This window comes from Harpegnathos saltator, unplaced genomic scaffold (genome assembly GCF_003227715.2).
Source record: "Harpegnathos saltator strain DR-91 unplaced genomic scaffold, Hsal_v8.6 scaffold514, whole genome shotgun sequence".
Lineage (NCBI taxonomy): Eukaryota > Metazoa > Arthropoda > Insecta > Hymenoptera > Formicidae > Harpegnathos > Harpegnathos saltator.
The window spans coordinates 295,069-319,183 of NW_020230332.1; the positions used below are offsets into that span (position 1 = coordinate 295,069).

The window sequence follows — 24,115 nt, forward strand, 5'->3', positions numbered from 1 at the left end:
TATGTGTTAACTCAGATATATATATATATATATGTATGTACATATATCATATATATACATATATATACATACATATATATATGTATATATATGAGTTAATGTCTGATTATTTCAAAGAGAGAACTGAATACGGCAGCAAAATTTAAAAAATATGCATTTTGTATCATGTTTTTAGTGTTACAGTATTACAACTATGTAGAAATGTTATATTTTTCAAAGATAAATGTTTTATAGATAAAAGTAAAGAAGCTTTTGGGTATTAAGTAGAAGTATAAAATTATAAGATAATACATAAATTTTTCTTAAACTTATATTCAAAGTTTTAGTTATCATTTTATATTTGTCATTTTATATACAAAGTACAAATGCATATTTTATGATATATCATCTTATATAATATATATATATATATATATATAATCATGTATGTAGTACATGATATATATAAAGTGATAATATCATGAGATATATATTTTTCTAAATTGCTATTCAATATACATAATTTAATAGTTGCTCCATATTCAATTTTATACTAAAGCTAATTACATCATATGAAAGCCGTAACTGATGAAGGTGCTACATAAAAATAACATATGTTATAACTGGTGAAAAATATTAAGATGTTAAATTGTGATGATAGAGGTGTAAGATTTATTATTTAATATATAGAAAGTGGGAAAAAGATTGACGACCTATTTATAATTATATAGAGTGTAACGCATACCTTTCCTAGCAAATATATATTTTATAATTACTTTGAAAAATTATTATTTTGTATATTTGGGTGTAAATTAATATATTAATATTTTTCGTTTACAACAGATTTACTAACACAATTTAGTTTTAATAAAATAAATCGCTTACACCTTCAAAAAATGCAATTATTTTTCCGTACAAATAAACGGTTGAGACATTGTGCATGTGTATGCCTCAAGGAATATATATTTTCCACTAAAAGAAAACTGAAGAAATTATCCATTTGTCTCCACACATATACATCCTTTTTAAAATAATTTCGAACAAATTAAAATATCTTCCACAATCCTTTTCCCATTTTCATAATAATGCGATCCATGACTTTTTAAGACTTGACATTCCTTGTCGATGTCACTTCCTCGTTTGTACATATCAGTTGATCTTACTTTCAATTTATAATGTGTGATATCCTTTACTTGCGGATGTTTAATCACGATATTCTGACGAAGAAACATTACTCGCTGCGCGATGCGTAATTATGCGATTTCTTTTGGGCCAACTTTCCTTCGTTGCTCGCTAATACGAGGAAGGAAGGAAGGCGAGTTGACGTGTATACTATAGCGGTAGAAATCTCGGAACAGTACGCTCGCATACCAGCCAGTGTACTAATTCAACGCAGCTACGTCATACAGGGGGATTCCACGTGCGTGAAATCCCTTCTCGGGAGAAATTACGTACTTGATTTTTGCCGGTGCGGCAAGATCGTAAAGGTACACGAGGCGCAGGTCGCGCATCGCAATCGCTGTTCGCGCGAGATATGTAATTTATTCGACTCGGTGCTCTCGTTTCCGCGGAAGGCCGCGTCCGTCGCAAAAAGAGCTCCAGGAGCGCGCATGAAACGTATCGCTCTACTTATTCACCGCCGTGATCATGCAGTTTTACGCCGAAGTTTTGCGATATTCTTTTTCTCTTTCGGCCGTCAGGCCGTTGTACCCTGAAATTGAACGGGTGTTGTTCAAAAGTTGTAATCTCCGAAAGGAGGAACGATGTATTCGGACGTAAGGTGTTTTTTACCTGCAAGACCAGTTGCCCGATAAACATTGTTTATCGCGAATGCAGTCACGAAAATGTTGAGATCAATTTATCTCGCGGATAAAAGGAAAAATCATAATTTCTCGAACAGAATTTTTATTTAGTTCAGTTACTCCGCTGATTAATTTTCCAGTGACTTACCATTAGGAAATGGTTACAGATCCATGAGACAGATTTGTGAAATTAGAACCGGAGCGTCGTTCTGCGATCTGAGAAGAAGTAGGAGAATGGATATATACTATATATACTTGGATGAGGTGTTCAGTCTATATCTCTATGCATTGGTAATTATAGTTATAAGAAAATAGTAATTATAGTTACAAAATGTTGGAATATTAATAACAGTTTATTAATTCATAGTGGTCATAGATTAAAAGCGTTTCCATAGATCTAAATCGCTAAATTATAAAGTAGAGACCTACTCAGTGTCGTAATTAGCTGAATCTGTCGTATTTTGATTATGAATACGCGATTGAGATGTATTATTGATAATTTCAAAATTTTTTATCACATTCTTATAACGCGATATTTCCAATACAGCGATGAATAACGCATAATGCATAACTGTTGCGCTACAGTTTTATTATTGTATTATTTCAATTGTTAAATTTTTAACGTAACACACTTTACGCAAGGGAACAAAATGAATGTTTGTTTCTGGCAATTTGACACACGTTTACAACGTACTTGCTATCGCATTCATATACGTTTCAGGAACATACTACGTTTCCTGTATATACTAGGATGTTATTGCAGAACGTTTTGAGCAATAATTACAGCTAAATTTAATTTATTAGTTAGGCTTAGATTTAGATAATTTGGTTGCACAAGAAGAAATACTTTTGTCTTATTACTACAATATCTTAAATATCATATTTTCAGCCAATAATTGAGCGCACTTACGATTAGCAGTCCATTTTCCTTTTTCTGGTCTCATCAAGAAGCACATTCATAAAATATCCATAATGTCACGGAAGGATGATGAAAAGCAACATTAAGTTACGTACAATGTCTGCACGCGAGAATTACGGTACGAATCTATCAAAGTTTGTATCAACATTTTTACGTTGAAGGGATCTCAAAGCGAAAACTAATAAAAAACGTTCCGCGTGATGGTCGCTCATCCTTGATAGGAATTTTCAGAGTCTCCTTTCATTTTATAGCATCTCGGTTTCGATCATCGTTTACTTCATAAATCCTTGATTGTTTAATATATATATAGCTGTCCGTGAAAATAGACTTTTTCCACGGAAACGAACAAATATTATTAGTCTATATTCGCTTGACGTTGAAATCTTCTTCTTTCTGTCGTAATCGATGAAAAGACGATTTAAGGGTCAATCGTATGACCATTAGCTGCGCATGAAATGCCGATTTAGAAACCGACGTATCTCTCAAGCTTACCGCGGTGCGTTAGGTTTCCCTGCGCTATGAGTTCTGTTATGCTAAATGGCAAAAAGAGAACGAAGGTGCAGGAACACGCGGGCAAGAAGTATCGAGGTCGATTTCGATGAGCGTTTTCACTATCGAGGGTGAGAACGTTCTATAGTGTTGCAGCCAACTACTATTCGGCCTTGTGCCAAGTCAGGTATGACTGCGTAGCACCAGTTACGCAGGAATCGTGTGTCACTGCCGTATCTTTCACGCACATCAAATCGGATTCCCCGGTTAATTACGTGTCGCAGTAGTTTCAGTGTCGAGTTACCGCAAAAGTTGTCGCAGACTTTTTTTCCTTTTTTGCCAAAGCGCGCCATGCTCGCGATTATCATCTAAAGATTTCAAGCGTGTCGATTTCCACGAGAGATGATTTTCATCGTTGACAACTTATGAAAGATCGGAGCACCGATGAATCATCGTGTGTGCGAAAAACCGCGAATATCTCCCCGATGACTCGACGCACAATGTATTCTCGGATTAAAATGTAGCGGACAATATTTTCAGGCTTGTATCTTCAGGCACTCGACGGGTACTCGACGATCTCGAAGAGAGCGTCGCTTTTCGGGACTTTCCGTTACTCGCGATGCCAAATTCTCTTGTTTCTGGACGCGTTAGGGTTTACGGTCAATTGTCTTTTTCTTCACCATTGCGCCGATTAGTCTCTAATATCGTTGCCTTCACCTGTTTAAAAACCTGCTACCGTTTCGTCTCCTCGCACGTGTGCGCGCGCCTAGGATGGTTTTATGTAACTTTGTAACGCGTTTTATTATTTCCTTCGAAGGTCTACCACTCGCGGATGCGCAAAAACTGGTCTCAAGTACTTTAGAAATCAGGATATATTTCCAATAAGGATTGTTAGTCGCGTAATTGACATCTTACGGTCCCTGCATTAATGGCCGAGGCCATCCGTTCGCAACAAAGTGAATTAACATAAGTCGCGCGTAAGCGAATAATATGACTGTTTTTCTTTTCCAGGCGCTCTCGACGTATTACACAGGAGTGTTGATGTAACACTCGCGACGATGTCATAATCGCGCTGTGGGCGAGAAAATATTTCGATAAAATTTGGGACATGCCAAGGCTGACAGTGAGAACCGTGTATTAGGAGCGACAGATTAAGAAGGCCGATTTAAGTCTCGCGAGTCTTAGCGCCTCGAAGTTTTATCTCCGTCGAGCAACCGTCGAGAATTTAAGGAAAAACCTTGCGACGACGTTACACGTGGTCTTGCACGTGCACGTGCGTGACCTTAGAAAAACTCGTGTTCCCCACAAGGTCATGAAAACCCTAACGATTTCATTCGAGTTTTCTTTCTTCTGCTAGAAAGAAACGCACGTTCCACTCCGAGAGATTAGGTAGTGTTTCGCAAGTGCGAATAATTCTCGTCGTAATATACAGACAATTAGCGAAATAATACAACTAATACCTGGCAATTGCGCAGGAGATTATCAGTGATTGCACATTTTCGTCGAGAGGAAACAGCTTCCGAGTTTTTTTTTTTCGCGTAAGTGGATAGATTGGCCATTGGGACATACACGGATGCGGTGTGCACACGTCGATATAATCGTCGAGCATTACACGCGCTCGTGGGGGTTGAAAGTCGCGCGATGAGGAAAGGGATGGCCGAAGTAAACGGCGCGCTCACGCTTCCTCCGTGAGTAAAAAGGAAAAACGGCACGTAAAGGAACCGGTTGTTTGACGTTGGGATTCTCCGTGACGCAAGTACTTTCCGCGTCGGTCGGGCCTTTCGTAAAAGACCGTTTTACTTCGTACACACTTCTCCTTTCCTCTCTCCTCGTCATTATCCTTTTTTTTTATCTGCACGCGAGCGAACGTCGGTAGATTTACACGCGCGATACACATAATCAGCACAGTCACTCGGATAAAAGAAAAACGGCTTCGATACACCTGATACCGTCACGTCCTAACTCGCATGCATGTTGCAGGCTGAGGATTCTCACTTACGCAATGTGAGCGAAACATTAAATCATGATATTTCGTGGAAATCGTGGAAGGAAGGAGAAATCCAAGATCCAATTCCCTGAGGACACATCTCGAGACAATGTCGAGCTACTCGGGGCATCCTCCGTGCTGCAATGTGGGCGGCTTGTTATCAGTGGGCTTAATGGTTCCAGTATTTCCCATGATTTCTAAAATCTCCCGGCTTATTCTAACCGGCGTTCCGCTAATGATGGAATCAATTACCACCAACTGAATGAGATCGATCGATCACGAAAATCCTTTAACTTAATCAAGAAAAAAGGTTAGTAGAATTTTTCAGCTTGACAGTGAACGAGCCAAATGAGTTTTGAAGTGCGAAGGAAATGGAATTTACGACTGTTAGAGCTGGATATTTGATGCACAAGGACCAGAGATTCTGTTTCCTACGACTTTCCCAGGCTTTCGATTCGTTCACTGCCGCGTTAATTCGATCCGTCTCTTCCCTCCGTTATGGAAAGAAGCATTCTTATAGATCCGATAAAACCCAGAAACCCCAACACCTAGGAAAAAAGTATTTATTATTGTAAAGTGATTTTTCCCATAGTCTCATATTCTAAGCGAAGCCTTTTACAGAAAAAGGATTCTCCTTTCGATAAAGCGATTAAAGTGAACCATTCATCTAAAATTTATTAGATGTTATTCTAACTGTTCTCCTCTTATTTCCAGAGGATTTTCTCTTATATCAATTGATTTTTCGCTTATACAGGATAATTCAGAACAACCTTTTAAATATAAAACTACAAAATTCTGACCAAATTTTAAGATACTTTTTCCTCTTGCAAAATTCTGTCTGAAGCTTATTTTTCAAGTTATTGGTAAAAATAGTTTTATTACCGGTTGGATACAGAAGGTAGACAGGGACGGCGCAATTCATCGTGAGATGCGAACGCTAATGTACATCAGCAACACAACATAATACAACACGTACTTATTTCACTACAAGAAGCAGCCACAAATAATTTCACAGATAACACTTATACACACAGCAAAAGTGTTTAGAAGGCTGAATGCAGAGGAAGAACGGGAAAAAAGAAACATTTCCTTCCATCTTCACACCGTTGTGTCAACAACTTGCCATGTTCACTCTGAAAGGCTCAGCCTATCGGTTTAACTGCACTATCACCTGCGGTATCACGTTCGCCGTGTGTACAAGTGTTCTCTGTGAAATTATTTGTGGTTGCTTCTTATAGTGAAATAAGCACGTGTTGTGTTGTGTTGTATTGTGTTGTGTTGTGTTGCTGATGACGATTAATAATTCCTAGAAGAAACACGTGATTATTTATATGTTTTTTTCAAGGCTTGGCAGTCGCCAAACAAACATTCATCGATCGATCGTGATTAATCATGGTTAACGGTAATCAATTGTGTTTATTAATGTTCTTTTCTCTTTTTATTCCAAGTGTGTAAGTGAGTGAAAAAAATAAATCAGAAGAAAGAGACTGAGAAGCAGAACTTGCTTTCATTTGTGTGCACGTTTCCAACATTACTGCCAATTGTAAAAATCTTTCCTATTATAACACACAATCTTTACATTGGCAATGAATATTGGAACGCAGCTGATGTAGCGAATAGCTGATTGCAGCAAACACCCCGCATTAGTGCATGAGTTGCGCCATCCCTGTCTACCTTCTGTATCCGATCTATAATAAGGTAACTATTTTTGCCAATAACTTAAAAAATGAACTTCAGACAGAGTTTTGCAAGAGGAAAAAGTATCTTAAAATTTTGTCAGGATTTTGTAGTTTTATTTTTAAAAAATTGTTCTGGATCACCCTGTATATATTACTTTTCGCTATGCATTATAGTAATTTTTTCAAATTAACTAGTATTACCAGTAAGAATAAAATGCAGTAAGAATAAATAATAATCCTCTTAAAAAGAGATTAAATAATCGGTGTAATAAGAGGAAATTTATGTTAAAATCAATAAGATTTGTATTATACATATAACATATAATCTAACTCTAAAAATTTCTACTCCTAGTTTACCTTTGACTTTAAAAATAATGTGTTTATAATATTTTCCTCTTAATTTTAGAGGAATCCTCTTGAGGCCATATGTCTAAAGTTTAGATGATTCCGCTTATTCTGAAATTGCTTTTTTTTTTGAGTGAACATACTTAAGCTTACGGACACTATTGCACAGTGTCGTGATAATTTACGTACCGACGTTACGACGATGTATAAATATCTCATAAATCAATCAAAATCTATCAATATTTTTATAATGCGGAGCCATTCGCATGGGACGTGACATAAAGCAAATCAATCTGCAGATTGCACAAAAGTACGGAATAACCGGCGGTCTAAGAGAACAAAGAGGAGGAGAACAATCCGATTACAAGCCTGGACTCGAGCCGATGTCTGATTAATCCTGAGTCCTGCGAAATCACCATCTCTCACTGTCAATCATCGCCAAGTACCGACGCGTGTGAAGAAGGCAAGGAACGAACCAACAGGAGGGATTGATACGTAATCAAGAGGGGGCTGATTGCCTCGACTACAAAATCGAAAATCGCCATTCACCCCTCCCGAACGGAAGTTCCTTTCGAAATCTTATCCTACTGACAATTCCGGGTGAGTACCAAAATACACGGCTGTTCAATCGGACCGCCTGCGCTCAAATCCGCTTCCAGCTCCGACTGCAGGGTTGAACAAATACGACAAACGTCAACGTTGACGTCTTTAGGAGCGAGCGGTTACATCGAGCGGACAGGACACACATCCGCAATCGGGGTCTCGCGATCCTGCCGATAACGCCGAACTTACAGAAAACGGTCACCTGACCTGACGAGAGAACAACATCCGGATCAACAGCCGGGCTCCTCTATCGCTTCCCGGCGAGTGCGTACGAGGTACCAGGATCAGATTGCGATTAACGTCATCGGACGTCACAGCGAGATCGGCGGCAAGAGGCAAGAGTACAATTAACGAGAGGTCCGCGCGAGAAATGGACAGAGAGAGAGAGAGAGAGAGAGAGAGAGAGAGAGAGAGAGAGAGAGAGAGAGAGAGAGAGAGAGAGAGAGAGAGAGAGAGAGAGAGAGAGAGGAAGGGTATGAGCGAGCGAGAGAGAGGCAGAGGGAGAGACGCGGCCGCGCATATATACGCTTTCGGAAGGACTACGGGTGACGTTCGCTCTCGCCACCGCCACGCCGTGGTTCCCGTTCGGACCGACCGATCGACAGACAGACCGCTCGACCTCGACTCACGCTGGTGGTCCACGCCGACTCGCGTCAGTCGCGCTCCGCCCGTCATCCCAACAGCATTGTCCACGCGACTTCTCCGCGCGTTCGTCAGCACTCGCAAATACGCAAACACGCACAAACGCACGCACGCGGTGCCGGCACGCTCCTCGCCGCTCGCTCTCTGTCTCTCCTCGTTCGCACGTGTCGTCCTCGACGACGTTGTCTCCGACGGTCGATACGCGCGCCGCTTTTCGAATCTTCTTCACGCAGCCCTCGCCGTGCCGGGGCGAGCATACTCGCTCCCCCTCCGCACGAGTCATCGTGTTAGAGTAAGTCCAGATCAGATGGGAGAAAAACGCAGGGAGAGCGTCAGATGCGAAGATCTTGCCGCAGAGGTGCTGAAGGTCCTCGTGTGATAAAGTTTCCCCAGCCGGGATAATCGAGGCAAGTGAGAGCCAAGATCGCTGGTCTTGAAATGGTAATATGCTGTAAAGTTGTTTGAAAATATTCGCATTGTCGAACGTTTGTTCTAAGTGTGTCTAAATTTCTTTTGAATGATTCTGAACGCTTGGATCCTCTTCGGGTCAGAGTCAACGTGTAACTATCTGCTTACACATGTGACTATCGTGTAACATTTTTGAACGTTCAAGCTTTCAAACTACCTTTTAATACATTACCGTTTTAATCGCCAAATAGAGAGTTGGATCTCACTCGTCTGTGCGTCTTTTTCTTCTTGACTAAAAATTACCATGTCGTAGAAACAAGCCCATTTCCGAATAGCTTGTCCACCGTGAGAAGTAGCGGGAATAATTGCACGTTTGTATCCTCGTGGGATCATTGGTCCCACGACTTTTGTCATGCGACGAATGTCGGCCGTTAAATTGTTGAGTTGCTGGTAAAACGGGGGACGCGCGCAATTAATAACGTTTCTTCTGTCCTTTTTTGCATATTGTTTAATATTGAAAAATATTCATCTCTAATGACAACGGCGCAGCATTTGCATGAGATTGTTTTGCATCTGATACTCTGACATTTGAAGCCGTTTTATCAATTTCGTTCGCTTGTCTCCGTTTATTCCCGTGGCGTACGTTGCACTCATCGACTCATCATATATTCCCTCAGACGACAATAAGAATACTCCGACCCGTTGATTCCGGGGATCCTTTCGGCCAGCCGCGAGTCGAAAACAAAAGTGCCAAGATCGACGTCGAGAGGAGATCGCCAGTCATGAACGGGATATCGAATCAGTGCTCCAAGCTGAAGATGTACGACGGCGAGGATGAAAAGGGAATAATGATCAAGAAGCCCGGGCCGCTCAGGACCGTTTCCTGGAGCGAGAATGTGGAGGAGACCGAACTGGACATCCCCGGGACGCCTAGAACACCGCGCACGTCTACGACACCAGGTAACATTTCGCGCGTCGCTCGCAACGGCCGTCGAACGTCTTCGCGAAAAATCTTCCCGTTCCGATCGCGCAGTTCAAGGCGAAAGATTCGTCTTCATTCAGTCAAACGTTGACCTTGTCTGGACGAATTTTGTACGTTCGAATTTCGTCGACGTTCGTCTGCTCCGTAGTCGATGTTCTTTTTATGGAAAAAACTAGAAATTGAAAGATGCATCAGAGCGAGGTTGTTTCGTTGGGACAACTTTTGTTCTGCGTTTTTCCGGTCCGACCGGTTAACGTTGGCCGTCGACGTAATGCTCTCATATCGCATCATAATGCGTCAGGCTCGAATAGATTGGACGAAATTCCTGAGATATTTATGGGTCAGTTGCTGCTAAATATAAACCGCTGCTATTGCTTGTCAACAGGAGTAAAAAAAAAAACACATTCTTCACCTACACGTTCCTTTTATCAAAAGCTGATCGCAACAAGTCGGGCAAGTGACTTTGAAGATGATTCGAAATCGAAATCTCTCGATTGGGACGTCAAATCTGCCGACGGTCTCTTTATTTTCCCTAAATCTTGATCGTTGCATCAACCGTTAGGCAGCCTGACTTTCCACCTATGTGTGTTCTTCCACCTTAAAAAAATGCACGCAGCCAAGGAACGACATATCAGTACCTGATTTGCTAAGTTTATCTTCACATACGTCACAAGCTTGTGTTTTGTAAAAACGTTTTGTAAAAACATTTGTAAAGTCAACGATTAGGTCGACTAAAAATATGTCGCTCGCTCGGACGACTTTCCGTCTTGGTCAAACATTAGCGGACAGTCAATGAAATGAAGTAGCCGCATTAGTCATCTAATATTCATCTTGAGGCGATAACGCACGAGCATCGAGAGCATGAGTGTCGAGAGATACGGTTACAGCGATGCGTAACAGGTAACCGTAACCGTTACATGCAAGCATTACAAGATAAAAGTGACAAAAGGAACCGTCATAGAAGAAGATAAGTGAAAATGAGATCCGGAAAACCGAGAGAAAGGAATGGTTAATGTCGCTACGACTATATAGCTATTCTCGGCGTAAACTATATCTTCTTGCGGCAACAAAAAAGTGCTTATATGCAGAGGATGTTTTTATCACTGCGGCATTTGCGGCAAACACAGCTCTCTGCGCTATAATTTACTCGCTATGTGATTATATAGTTACAAATACCAAATACTTTTTTCCTCGGTGTATCATCTATTATGCAGATTTATGTATGTGTGATTAAATCGACCGGATTCTCTCTCGCTCACGCCTTCGCAAGACCGGCACGGTATCGCGCGACGTAAACGATTTTCTACGATGCTTCTAACGGGACAGCTTTGTCGCACGCTGGATTCAATTACGCGACACGGTTCATTAACGAGAGATGGTCTAACTAAGTTTGCAACGTAAATGCGTGCTTCTCCCTCTCTCCCTCTCTCTCTCCCTCTCTCTCTCTCCCCCCCCTCTCCCCCCTCTCTCCCCTCTCTCTCTCTCCCTCTCCCTCCCTCCCTCCCTCTCTCTCTCTCTCTCTCTCTCTCTCTCTCTCTCTCTCTCTCTCTCTCTCTCTCTCTCTCTCCTCTCTCTCAATTCCTTCCATCTTCTCCCATTCTCTCTTTTCGCTCAATCTTAGAGAAGCCGATTGCTCGCGAGCCCATGAATATTGCACGTAAACCTTGAATCTGTTTTGCCGAGCACTTTCTACGCCGCTTACGCAGACGGAACAGCGTAACTATTTTAATCGCGCGCCATTTGATTTTCGCAACAGATCCCCTCAGACGCATTTCCACGGTGCGTCGAAGGAGGAACGAAGAACATTTATCGTCCGATAACGGCGAAACACAAAATCTCCATCGCTATCCACGGCTGGCCGATACGCAGCCGCGCAGCAGGCTGCATTATAATACGCGCGAGTCGCGCTGACTTGTTATAAAATCGACCGATCCGTTCGTGAATCGGTCATCGAATCCGCGAAAACGAAACGAACGTCGATAGTTGCGCAAGGGTGGGCGAGCCGACGGGCGGGCTCTCCTCATCGTGGTATCGCGTGAGCGCGAAGCCTCGCTCTGCCTTGTGTAGAGCGCAAGTTGCTCTCGATCGGAGAATCCGCGAGATTCGGCCGAGCAACTTGTTCGGCGCGGCTTCGAACTCGAGACGAGTCTCATGAAGCGAGACCAACGCCGCACGCTGCTCTCTCTCTCTTTCTCCCTCCCGATCTCGGCGCGATCTCGCACAAGATATTCGATCAATCTCGTGCAAGCGAGAACAAAAAACGCTCAATCGGCTTGACCGCGCGAGCTTCGTGACGCGAGATAGCGCGAATATTCGCGTCGCGACGACGACGTGACACAAAGGTCGTGACCCACGCGATAACGAAGATGTTGACATATCACCGGGTGCGAGCCTCGAGCACGAGCTCGAGACGTCGCCGGATGGGGAGAGAGAGAGAGAGAGAGAGAGAGAGAGAGAGAGAGAGAGAGAGAGAGAGCGAGAGAGAGAGAGAGAGAGAGAGAGAGAGAGAGAGAGAGAGAGAGAGAGAGAGAGCGATCATCGGCAATCCCCGATCGCCCGGCAAGTATCTGGACCGCTAATCATCACGCTTCAATCTTGCGTTCGCAGGCCACGAGAAATGCATGTTCCACCACGATCTGGAGCTGGACCACCGGCCGCCCACGCGGGAGGCGATGCTACCGGAGATGTCCCGCAGTTACAAGTTGCTGCTGAGCTCCTTGGGCGAGGACCCGGAGCGGCCAGGCCTCTTGAAGACGCCGGAACGCGCCGCGAAGGCTATGCTCTTCTTCACGAAGGGCTACGATCAGAGCCTCGAGGGTGAGTGACTCGCGTCTTTTTTCATTCAGCATCGCGACCGTCCGCCAACAGCTCTAACTCACCTGTCCGATTCGTCTCAGGTCGTGTCTCAAGTTGTGACAAGCGGAAGTATGTCGCTCGCCTCGAGGACTGACGCTCGCGTAAAAGATTAGCACCGGCAGGTATAAGGACGATGAATTGGCGGTGTTGGCGAACTGTGACTCGCAGAAATAACACTCCGCACGATGTAGGAGTAAAAGAAAACCGTCGACGGGCGGTCTTTTCGATCGCTCGCTCGCTCGCGTATCGTTCCTATCGTGAAAGTACTCGAGGAAGTTTCCGATCGCTCCATTATCTCCTGGCGTTCTATCGTGTTTTCTTTTTTTTCCCCGGGGAAAACGGAAGTCCCGCGATACCTGTCCGGATGTCTCCTCGTCGACGATCGTTCTCGCGATAAGCGCTGGAGATTGACAAGCGGCGACGCGATCACGGCATGATCGCGCGCTTATCGCGGAACTATCCGAGCTATTCGCCTTTCTAGCCGGTGCCGAGATATTGCAAAATTAACGCGCGAAAGAAGGAAAGAAACGCGAGTAGCGCGCGGAGCCTTGACGGTCGTCGGCTAATCCAAGGTTGCGCTCGAGGATCCGCGCGATGCGAATTTTGCAAGCGGCAATTACACGCGGCTGCGATTGCGGTTCATCGGTTATTGCTTAACAACGCGGCCCGTCGGGCCCACCGATCGCCTGCGGCCGTTCTGCGAATTCGACTTCCTCACGTTGTTAATTGTCTCGACGCGATCGGCGATTTCGCTGGCCGCTACGTGGCCGGCACGGCGGCATCGCCGAAAGAACGTTCACTCCTTAAATGTCAAGTACAGCGCTCTTGACTTTGGCATTGGGCCGTGGCACGCATTATCGGACGCACCTGTCGAGACGCGTACCTGTCGAAAAGAGCACGCTGCACTCATCGCGCAAGGTGCTACCGTCGAAAAGATCGTGTCGCTCTTAGATCTATCTGGAAACGCGCGCGTCTCCGCTAAGTGAGAACTTCTCCCGAAGGCACTTGGAATTATTGACCAGAAGTTTCAGCTGGAATTTTAGAACTAACGATCTCTCTCTCTCTCTCTCTCTCTCTCTCTCTCTCTCTCTCTCTCTCTCTCTCTCTCTCTCTCTCTCTCTCTCTCTCTCTCTCTCTCTCTCTCTCTCTCTCTCTCTCTCTCTCTCTCTCTCTCTCTCTCTCTCTCTCTCTTTCTCTCTCTCTGTCTTCTTGTGTGTCACCGTGAATTAACGCCAAGACACGAGAGACACATTTCTGGACGGTGCGCTTCGTATATATGACGACCGACGTTTTCGAGGAGCAAATCCCACGTTGGAATTCGTAAAGTGGAGAATAATTTCGGGAGATGTAAAAAACGCGAAACTTCTCGAGAATCTTGCTCGTACGGGCCGGAGAGACGTGCTCGAAGTGCTCGACCTCGTCGAGGCCCGCGCGGCGCGCGGCGGGACGTTTCCTCGAGCGAGCGATTTCGAGCGCACGAGTGCCGTTTTCCGCAAACCGACGACTCTTCACCGTCGGATTGCACACTTCTTATGTAAGGAAATGCGCGAGCTGTGTGTAACACGGCGCAATTACGGCGGAGTCGAAGGTGCAATTTAGGGTGGTCGAGAGAGAGAGAGAGAGAGAGAGAGAGAGAGAGAGAGAGAGAGAGAGAGAGAGATAGAGAGAGAGAGAGAGAAGGAGAGAGATGGAATAATTAATTAGGAAACAATCCGTCGAGCAATTACAAGCGAGTTTCTTTTATTACGAATCATGGCGCGGGAAATTATAGGGACGCGCGCCTACTTCGCGAAAGTACCGCACTTTTCGTCTTTCTTACTCTCAAGGCGCTTTTCACGTCACGAGAGCTACGAGAGGAAGGATGGAGAGAAAAAGAAAGAGAGAAGAAAAATGAGGACCCGCGAGGGTGGGTGGGATTTAAGTGCGATTCAGAACAGGGAGCGTAAAGCTCTCGGTATAAATGCGGGACGTCTCAGGGACGCACGACTCGAGGAAAATCCCCTTCAGCTTGTTCTTCCGTGTTCCTCGCGTTGGACGTGCATACGTCGAGCGTTAAATGCCACGAAGTCGAGAGAAATGTTCGCGTTACTCATCGGATGAACGCAATCTTTCTTTCTTCTCTTCTTTCTTTCTTTCTTTCTTTCTTTCCTTCTTTCTTTCTCTTTCTTTCTCTTTCTTTCGCCAACGAAAAGTCATTTTATTTTTGCGTAATTACCGCGGTGAACGCGATATCGAATAATCGCACCGCTCATCTACTTTTATTTATTTCTGAATCACGCGTACACGCATTTATTTCCGTGTTAATTAGCCGCAAATACGTTCATGTTATTAACGTATAGGCATACATATGACAACGATCGTAAAAGTATTATACTTAAATATCCACAAGAGTGACAAATTTCGAGTAATGGTCTTGGAGCAAATTTTCATCCCGTTATAAATTTGTTCAGAAATCCAGTTTCAGTCACCGTCGATGCATTTCCGCTTTACCGAACGACTGAATATCAAGGAAACTTTTCGCTCCCCCCTCCCCCCTCTCTCTTTCGCTATACGCGCTGATCTCGTGCCTGTGTCAAACTGTTTCCCGCGCTGCTCGCGATAATCAAGTATCGCCCTGAAACGAGGCGGGAGAAGCTACAGGTGATGGAGAGACTTTAATTCACTTGGACTTAGCTCGAGCAGCGAAGGGGCTCTCGAGATAAGCTCGCTTAACGGTGGTACGGCGCGCCTCGATGAATCTCAAATGGAAGGTACTTTCATACGAAAGCACGACCGCCCTCGTCGCGTCGTCCTCTCGTACGGACAATTCCACTGTGGCTTTTGTCCCACTCACGGTGCTCGTGGGAGTTCCTCTTATCGGGAGTGTGGATGTTCCCGTGATTCCTGCGATGCTTTTTTCTCGTTCATTTCAACATTTCACTCTCTATCTGTATATCTATTTCACCGCAAGTTTCGACAACGTGAGTATGAAGGTGCGCGCCGCTCAACGAAGATACGATTGATTTCAGGACCGAGGAAAACTGCCCTTCTAAGATCGCCGAGATCCTCGATGGACAAATTCGTGGCGTTTCGTTGAGAAATATCCCGAGGACAGAAAAAAAGAGAGCGTGCCTACATAGGAAGGACACGCGCGGGGAGGGACTGCGAAAGTTAATCGAATCGCGCGCTATGAAAGCTGATCACGTTTGAGCCATCGAGTTGAAAAATCGAACTTTACACTCGGGGCTCGACGCGGACGGGGAGGAGGAAATTGCCTCGACTTCCACGCGTGTGACGTGTGCGGTCCTGCGCGTCTTCCAGAAAAATGGAACGAGAGGCATCAGATTCAATCGTACGCCGTCGTAATTGCCATGAGAGCGTGTTGCCATGAAACGCGGTGGTGTTTCATTCATCCGTCGAGGGTTAAAGATTTTCGTTCGACGAGGATACGCGCGAGTCGAAGGTTCCTCTTCTCTTGTATAATGCAACTTGCAATTGTCTCTCTCTCTCTCTCTCTCTCTCTCTCTCTCTCTCTCTCTCTCTCTCTCTCTCTTTTTCCCAGGCGCGCATGAGAGAGAGAAAGAATTCGAGCTCGAATGCGGGTCGTTAGGCGAATTCGTTCCAACGTTGTCGGTCATTGCGAAGGTGTTTCTTGTTAAGGTTGCCGTGGAAACCGTGGGGAGAGTACACCCCCATTATCTAGCTGCCGACACCTACCGGCCGCCCGCTCGCCCTCATACGTACGCACTACCACTAGGATCTACTGTGCAGTAAGTAGGTCAATATCGGTTAAATCACAGCCGAGATAACCCATCCAACGTCAGAGCGAAAGAGCGTTTCTTTCGCGACGCAGCGCGCAGCTGACAGTGCCAGCTCTCAGTTGCTTGCTTTCGCCGCGTTTGCTGAGTTCGAGCCCGACCGTATGCCCGACCATGATTCTTGTTCTTTTTCTTCTTCTTCTTCTTCTTCTTCTTCTTTTGTGTTAAAATCATTGACGAGTGCCAGAGCTTGCTTCCGCACTCCGAGGTCTCGATACGGGTAGAAGTTGACTGGTGCAGCAGTCCCAAAAATCTACTTCATAGCCATCAAGGTCCGGGCCGGCATAGTCCATTTCTTTTCTTTGGACACGGAAGTTATTCAGCTTTCAGCCACGTCGAGGAGCGTCTTGACCCCGCGCGCGCGGGTTTGATCGGCCGCGGCGTAGATTTTTATCGAGAAACGGTGCGAGCACGAGTTCTCGTATTCACCGTTGAACTATAGAACTAACTGGAAGGAATACTGCCTTTGTTTTCGCCGGATCATCGGGAACCGAGAGAGAGATATGGTTGATCTAAGTTGAATCTCCGTCTTCGTCTATCATATAGATGAACTAAAAGTTCAAGCTTACAAATGCGGTAAAGTGTATGTAGAACAGATACGAGATGCGTTAAATGTAGTAGAAGAGTTTCATAGACGCTAAATATTATGTACAAAATGTTCACATATAGAATGTTACTATAAAAGTATTATTTCACAAAAAAGACTGATAAAATAAAACATCTTGTTTCGCTTTGTGATTATTGTCTTCTTAAACAATAAAAGATTTTAATTAATATATTCATTATTCAAGAGTAATTGCTCTGATTAAAGTATGACTGATGATAGTACGTGCAAAATTTCGTTTCTCTCATCTGTTGAAAAGATTTGATAACACTTTCAGACCCACATTGTATATTGTGACTTGGGAAAACTTGGGAGAAATAGATTATAGTGCGTTAGTAAGACGGAGAGCGAGATTCAACTTGGTCATGACCTTTGTCTTGCATGCTGATTTGGCACGTATGAAAGTAGTACTCCTTCCAGTTAGTTCTATAGTTCAATGGTATTCACAAGGTTCACCCCGGGGTTCTTTTTCCTCTTCGCATTCCGCCTGCCGCGTTCCTACTTTCGTTAGCTCCCTTGCGTCTCCGCATGATATCATTCCCGCTGATTTGTTTGCTCGGCGATTGATCTTCTCGTCCTGCTGCAAGTTGATTTGCGCGACAGGTTGTACGCGAATAAAGCGCAATAACACAGGCGATCTCTGAGAAGCGAGCGGCGCCGTATTTAAAGGGTACCATGGGCTAAATGTAGTTGCAAGTCGTCCGTAACTTCGTCAGATAGTCAGTTACAGTCACGTAACTCGCGAAGATACGCGAACGGTAATTAATAAAGTTCTGTAAATTCTGTTAACTTCGGCTGCACCCCGGTCGCAATCCGGTCGGCTGAATCGCGGCTTTGTGCTGCGCACTTGCGCGATCATTCGGTGATGACTTACGGGAAACAAAGAGACGGTGAACAACGTCCTGACGGTCCGAGAAATTGCGTCCGATCTTTATCGTAAATTGTTATTTATTTTCTCACAAGTTGTGCTTCATAATACCGTAAAGTACAATCTGTGCCCTTGCGTCTCTATTGCGTCTCACGTTTACAATTTTATATTTATTGTATTTTATGATGCAAAATACAATATAAAACTCTAAAAGTATTATGAAATCTTTTCAACAGATGAGAGAAACGAAATTTTGTACGTACTATCTTCAGTCATACTTTAATCAGAGCAATTACTCTTGAATAATGAATATTATTTAAAATTAATTAATTAAAATCTTTTATTATTTAAGAAAACAATAATTACAAAGCGAAACAAGATAATGTTTTATTTTGTCAATCCTTTTTGTGAAATAATACTTTTACAGTAACATTCTATATGTGAACATTTTGTACATAATATTTAGCCAAACTAGTGCCAAACTGGTCTCGTCGCACGACTCACAATTCCGAATTCTCAAAAATCCACCCGTTCTTCCCCCAGATGTGATTAACGACGCAGTGTTCGACGAGGATCACGATGAGATGGTGGTGGTGAAGGACATCGAAATGTTTTCCATGTGCGAGCACCACTTAGTACCGTTCTACGGCAAGGTGTCCATCGGCTACCTCCCCTGCAAAAAGATCCTAGGTCTCAGTAAGCTCGCCAGGTAATTGAGACCCCACTATGTATGTGTGTGTGTGTGTTCAGATTCATCTCATTATACGCCCGTCAGATTTCCGAGTCGCGGCACAAACCGCCAGCGAGTAATCAACCCGTAAGGATTAGCCGGCAGCGTCGCGAGATTGCGCCGAGGTGACTCGATTAAAGGAGGGTCGCGCACGATCTCTCCTTCGCTTGGACGAACCGCCTAATTACGCGGCTCCGTCTCATCCCGCGGAAATCGCGTTGGGAGCGACTCAAAGTGCTCGACACGTCGAGCCGGTGATTCGTAGAATCTTGCCCGAAATCGCGATCTCGGCGATGATCGGACGAACGAGTCTTCAAGAGCCCGCGATATATAATTAACACGTCTAACGCGTTGTTCGTTTAGCTTCTTCCTCATTCTGCCGGCGGTATTCGACAGTCAGCGCCCGCGCCGGTGCGCTCGTCGGCAATTTTGTAACTCCGAGTTGCACGTCCGCTCTCGGTGGCCTGGCCTTGATCAGTGAAATATTAAGGCGGGAAGAAAGAATATGACGAGACTGGTCTCTTAAGACCGTAAACACTTTCACGCGCTAACGGCCCCCGCGAGCTCCGTTTACTCGTCGAACGCCGCGTTGAATGCGAGTAAACGGAGTCAGATGGTGGAAACCGCTCCGCCGACTGACATTCCGATGTGCTCTCGGAATAATGGTATGCTCGAGGACCGTCATCGTACTCTTTACGACGCGGACGAACAGGGCGATAATCACTTATTTTCTTTTCCTGAACGATGGCAGACAAAAAGAAAGAAAGGTGAAAGAGTGCGGCTAAGCGCTCGCACGTGGACGTCTTTCCTGATTTTAGAGCCATCGATAATGACAATTCTTTTTTATTTATTTATTTATTTATTCACAGGTACTAGATCCATTTTACGTACAAAAAAACAATAGTGTTGATATGCGTAAGATATAAGATTTTTGCATACGATTGAAGCTCACGTCTCTATTCTTCTTCTTCTTCTTCTTCCTACTTTCTTCCTAAGTCGAAACCTGTTTCCTTTGATAACCATACTCCTCAGCTTTTTAGTTCCGAGGTCGGTTACTAGAACTTTTGAGTTCTCTAAGTCGGTTGCTAGTCGGGCTTTAGATAGTCGGCACAGATCGGCATGAAAGTGAGCGGTTGACACAAGTCAGTACGCACTGAGGTACGTCCTGATTCCAAATATTTAATTCTCAAATCTGAGTCTCTTAGAGTTCTCGAGAAAAACAGCGCGATTTCAGTCACGCCGTATTGGTGGTTTCTGCGATTCCAACTTGTTACGTGCTGTCTGATAATCAGTTACACCAATCGCTAATCAGTTAAGGCTTTCCAATCAGGCAAAACTTGGCCGCATTCTTTCCCCGATGAGAGAAGTATCTGCCGACTCGGGTAGATTCTCGCGACATCGATTTCCACTGCAGGAGTGATCATGAGAGAAACATTTCTGTCACGCAGGATCGTGGAGATCTTCAGCAGGCGCCTTCAGGTGCAGGAACGACTGACGAAGCAGATCGCGATAGCGGTGACCAAGGCGGTGCAGCCGGCGGGAGTCGCCGTGGTCGTCGAAGGAGTGTACGTATATGATCCCCGCGTGAAAGATTCAAAGATGGCTTCGCCTGAGGTCACATCTTTGAGGACATGACGGTGTCCTCTCGTCCGGGCGAACGCGAGCGCGAGCGCGACGAAAAGTCTGCTCGCGACGCTTGCACAAGCGCGGCTCGTCGAAGATGAATCATCATGACGAGATATTGTTTCGTGCTGCAAACAAACGTAGAGACTGACGAAATGATGATCCACGAAATAATACGGCGGCGTTGCGTAATGGCGCGCCAGCAGCTCGCGCTGAGGCCGCTTTCCTTTCAATGCGGGCGCCCCCGCGAGACACGTGGAATAGTTTTCGCAGGTGGAATACGCGCGGTGGCACGTAAGAGCCACGACCTTGCGCTATACTGCCATCACACGCTCGTGGCTGTGCGCCTGCACCGACCAAGCAAGACGCGCTGGAGGTCCACAGTTAACGAAAGCATTCACGTAACGGTCCGCTTGTTTGTTACATGGGATACGCATTAGTGTGCGACTCCCATGAAGTAAATCTGCCGGGCCGGGGGTGGGTGTTGTCACCTCCGCTGCTGCCGACCGTTCGGGGATTATTAATCATTGCGCGCGATTAACACGTCCCGTACCGGATGATTCATGTTCGTCCCGGTGGCTCACGCTCAAGTCTTCGACCTGATATTTCGCTTGATATTTCGAAACGAGATCGAATCATGGGAGACGGTTGTTATATTTAACACGTAAAATTTCGCTTATAATGTGACCGACCGATGGCCTATGTTGAACTCTTCGTCCAAGTCGCTTGATCTTTGAGGCGAGGTCAAATGCATGAGATGCTTTGCTAATTATTATGAGTCACATGTTCGTTGACGAATAGAATCTCTCAGTCAGACCACGTGGGTAGAGAGATGTTACTCTTCGGCAGCTTCGAAGTCAACTTCGAAACTTGCAAGTTTTTTATGCCAAAGCTTCGAAGACTAGTCTTCGAGGATATCACTCTTCGGAGCTTCGAATACGACTCGAAGACTTCGAAGAAAAATTACACCTCTAGTCCGCGGTGAGCCACGCAGCGTGGACAGGTATAAAATTGCCCCGGCACGTGGACAACGTGTTAAATATCGAAGAACTCACGTGATAATTCAGAAGTGCCATCCGTAGACGCCGCGCGCGGCACCCAAAGAGTTGCGCGAGTACACTCGAAATATCCCGCGATGTATTCCCGATAACGATAACTGGGCTGTCTTGGGAAATAATGGAAGTCGTCTGACGCAGAAATAGCTCGCGTGCCTGTCGCCTTCCCGGGTGCTATTTCGGCCGGCTGGTCGAGCGCTATTTTTGCCGAACCCGCGCGATTAACGCCGTTACCGGTGATTATTTTTACCGGCGCGTCGACGTTATTTTCACGGCTGCGCTTTCAATCATTGATAAAATGATCGCCTGGTCCGTCGTTAACGATTCGACGATGTCTGCGAAAATAATAAACCGATATTATTGCCGTATTGCGACACATCGGGACGAGCGTATTTCCCGAGGCGGAAAGTCACGTTACGCGATAGTGCTCTCGTATTATCAAGCTGATCAAATCTTTTGCCTATTCACGAGTCGACAGCGTTGATAAGAGCGATCGTTGCACGCGGGCAGGAAACGGCACGTGCGGAATATTCATAAAGAGGACGAATGAGCTCACGAACGACTCGCGAGAACGGTGACGTCTTATCTGTTTTATCTTCCTCTCTTTTTGCCGTCGCAGTTGGTTGCGCATAATCCGCACACGTAATCCGATAAGTAATTGTCCGCAGAAAAACTCACCTTATATATTCGTTGCAGGCACATGTGCATGGTAATGAGGGGCGTGCAGAAGATCAACAGCAAGACGGTGACGTCGACGATGCTGGGCGTGTTCCGGGACGACCCGAAGACCCGCGAGGAGTTCCTGAATTTGGTACACAGCAAGTAAACACGGAGGACCGGACCGAGCGCGGTGCCATTACCATCATCAGGGATCGAGGGACCATTAATTGAGAACGCGTGGCATCGCCCGTGGATCGCCTCGTCCCGTTCACCCGATTGCTACCTCGTTGCAAGGACCTCGCCCGAAGGAGCTCATCGCAGGTCGCCGGCGAGGTCGCCCGTTCTCTTTCTTTCTTTCCACCCTCCCCTCTGCTCCCTCTCTCTCTCTCTCCCTCTCTCTCCCTCTCCCTCTCCCTCTCTCTCTCCCTCTCTCTCTCTTTCTCTCAGACATCCGCTCGCTTTCAGTTAGTTCCACTGAGAAGTAATTCTCGACTTATTCGACGATCGCGCGCGCGTCCTCGTCGTGCTACCATCTCGCGAGTACGCTCGGGGGAGGGGAGAAAGGGCCGTGACAAATCACTATCCGTGGCCGAGATAGCGCGGACGGATAGTGAGACTCGGCTCAGTAATGAGAGAACGCGCTTAAACTGCTGATTGAGTGACAAAGACAATATCGACGACGCAGTCCGTCGTCTGCGTAGACGCTCGCGAGTCTCCAGGGGGTGAGCGACGTCCCCGGGAGGCTCGCGAGCGGCTGGCCGCAGCGAGATGATGCACGAGCGATGTGCGTGCCGGAGCAAAGGGGCAGCGAATAGACAAGTAGCTGGCACGGACAGCTCGTAGTTTAGTTCGTGATAGTTAACGAGTAAACGCGCACGCGGCCGTCGCTGCTGGATCAGCGATCAAGCCGCGACCAGAGAGGACCACCCGGCATTCACTGTTCCTTCAGCCGAGCGAGTCCGTCGTCCAGCCGTTTCGAGGTGTTTTAGAAGAGTTTTAGAAGGCGCCCGGAGCCTCTCAGTCGGCACAAACTGGCGCATCGCAGAATCGGCGCGCTTCCCGTGACAATAAATTATACATCTTAGTAAGTGCACGTTATGTTTACTCCCTCTCTCTCTCTCTCTCTCTCTCTCTCTCTCTCTTTTTGGAGAACAGTCTAAAAGAAGTGTCCGACTCCTTCACCAGTTTGTGCCAAACATATGAGCTCCAGAGGCTCGATTTTACTTCGTCGACCTACATTGCGGAATCTTCGTGATACCGCGAATGGTTTTATCGCGTTTCTCGGATGCGGGACACGACAGCCACGGGTTCCGCATCGTTGCCTGCGTCGTGCAATTGTCCACGATTGTTCTGTTTGCCGTGCAGGGTGCTCGGCGATGAAAAGCCGGCGTGTGGCGTCGATGGGTAATATTTGAATAGTCCCGCGGATGAGCACTCGTGCGCAATCCAAACGTCTACCGTGACATCGAAAGCTACCCCCCAACACTGTCGTCTTAATCCTCGACGCTCCCGTCGTCGCGATCGGCGCGCGCGCGCGATGAAGACGCGCCTCTATCCCACCGAGCACCCCGCATTACATTCCTCTTCTTCTTCGACACGAGCGATCATTCCGTAGTTATAATTGCACACTTTGTCGCTAAAGGCCTCTCACGGAGGTGTCGCGGAATGCGCACTGCTACAGCCATGCGCTGCGCATCGCGACGAACATCGTCCTCGGGAAATGTGTACAACACCGTGTTTGCCTGATTCATCCGCCGAGACGTGCCCCGGGCAAGGTGATTGAGTCGCCCTCGGGGGAGCGGTCTCTCCCTCGGCTTCTCTCTCACCGATTGCGTAAATAATTAACTTGTTTCGACATCCGTTCGACCAGCGCGTCCTATGTGTGCTCCGCATTATGCTAACTAATTTCGCGCACGGAGATGCTCCCATTCATTGCGAATTTATGTGTTCATTTTTGTCGAATACAAGCGAGTACAAGCGCCCGCGCGACAGTGGATGAGATAAATAATTTATAGAGTATAATAATTTGTTTGCGCTCGCGTAATTATGGGGATATTACGAGAATTGCGTTCGTGGCAAAAGTTACA

General features: G+C 45.8%; 1 protein-coding gene across 5 annotated transcripts; it reads left to right on the forward strand.

Moving 5' to 3' along the window:
• Positions 1-1,938: 1,938 nt before the first annotated feature.
• LOC105181019 (GTP cyclohydrolase punch) lies at positions 1,939-24,050 on the forward strand. 5 transcript variants are annotated; one of them, XM_025302789.1, is made up of 10 exons: positions 1,939-2,072; positions 2,671-2,818; positions 4,201-5,486; positions 7,500-7,800; positions 7,913-8,138; positions 9,531-9,813; positions 12,443-12,652; positions 18,504-18,669; positions 20,139-20,255; positions 22,065-24,050. In XM_025302789.1, the coding sequence occupies exons 6-10, from the start codon at positions 9,636-9,638 to the stop codon at positions 22,192-22,194; spliced, it is 801 nt and encodes a 266-aa protein (XP_025158574.1). In that variant the 5' UTR covers positions 1,939-2,072; positions 2,671-2,818; positions 4,201-5,486; positions 7,500-7,800; positions 7,913-8,138; positions 9,531-9,635; the 3' UTR covers positions 22,195-24,050. The 5 variants fall into 5 exon arrangements, with proteins under 5 accessions (XP_025158574.1, XP_025158577.1, XP_025158575.1 ...); XM_025302792.1 differs by lacking the exons at positions 1,939-2,072; positions 2,671-2,818; positions 4,201-5,486 and adding an exon at positions 6,622-6,874; XM_025302790.1 differs by lacking the exons at positions 1,939-2,072; positions 2,671-2,818; positions 4,201-5,486; positions 7,500-7,800; positions 7,913-8,138 and adding an exon at positions 8,289-8,852.
• The last annotated feature ends 65 nt before the right edge of the window (positions 24,051-24,115 follow it).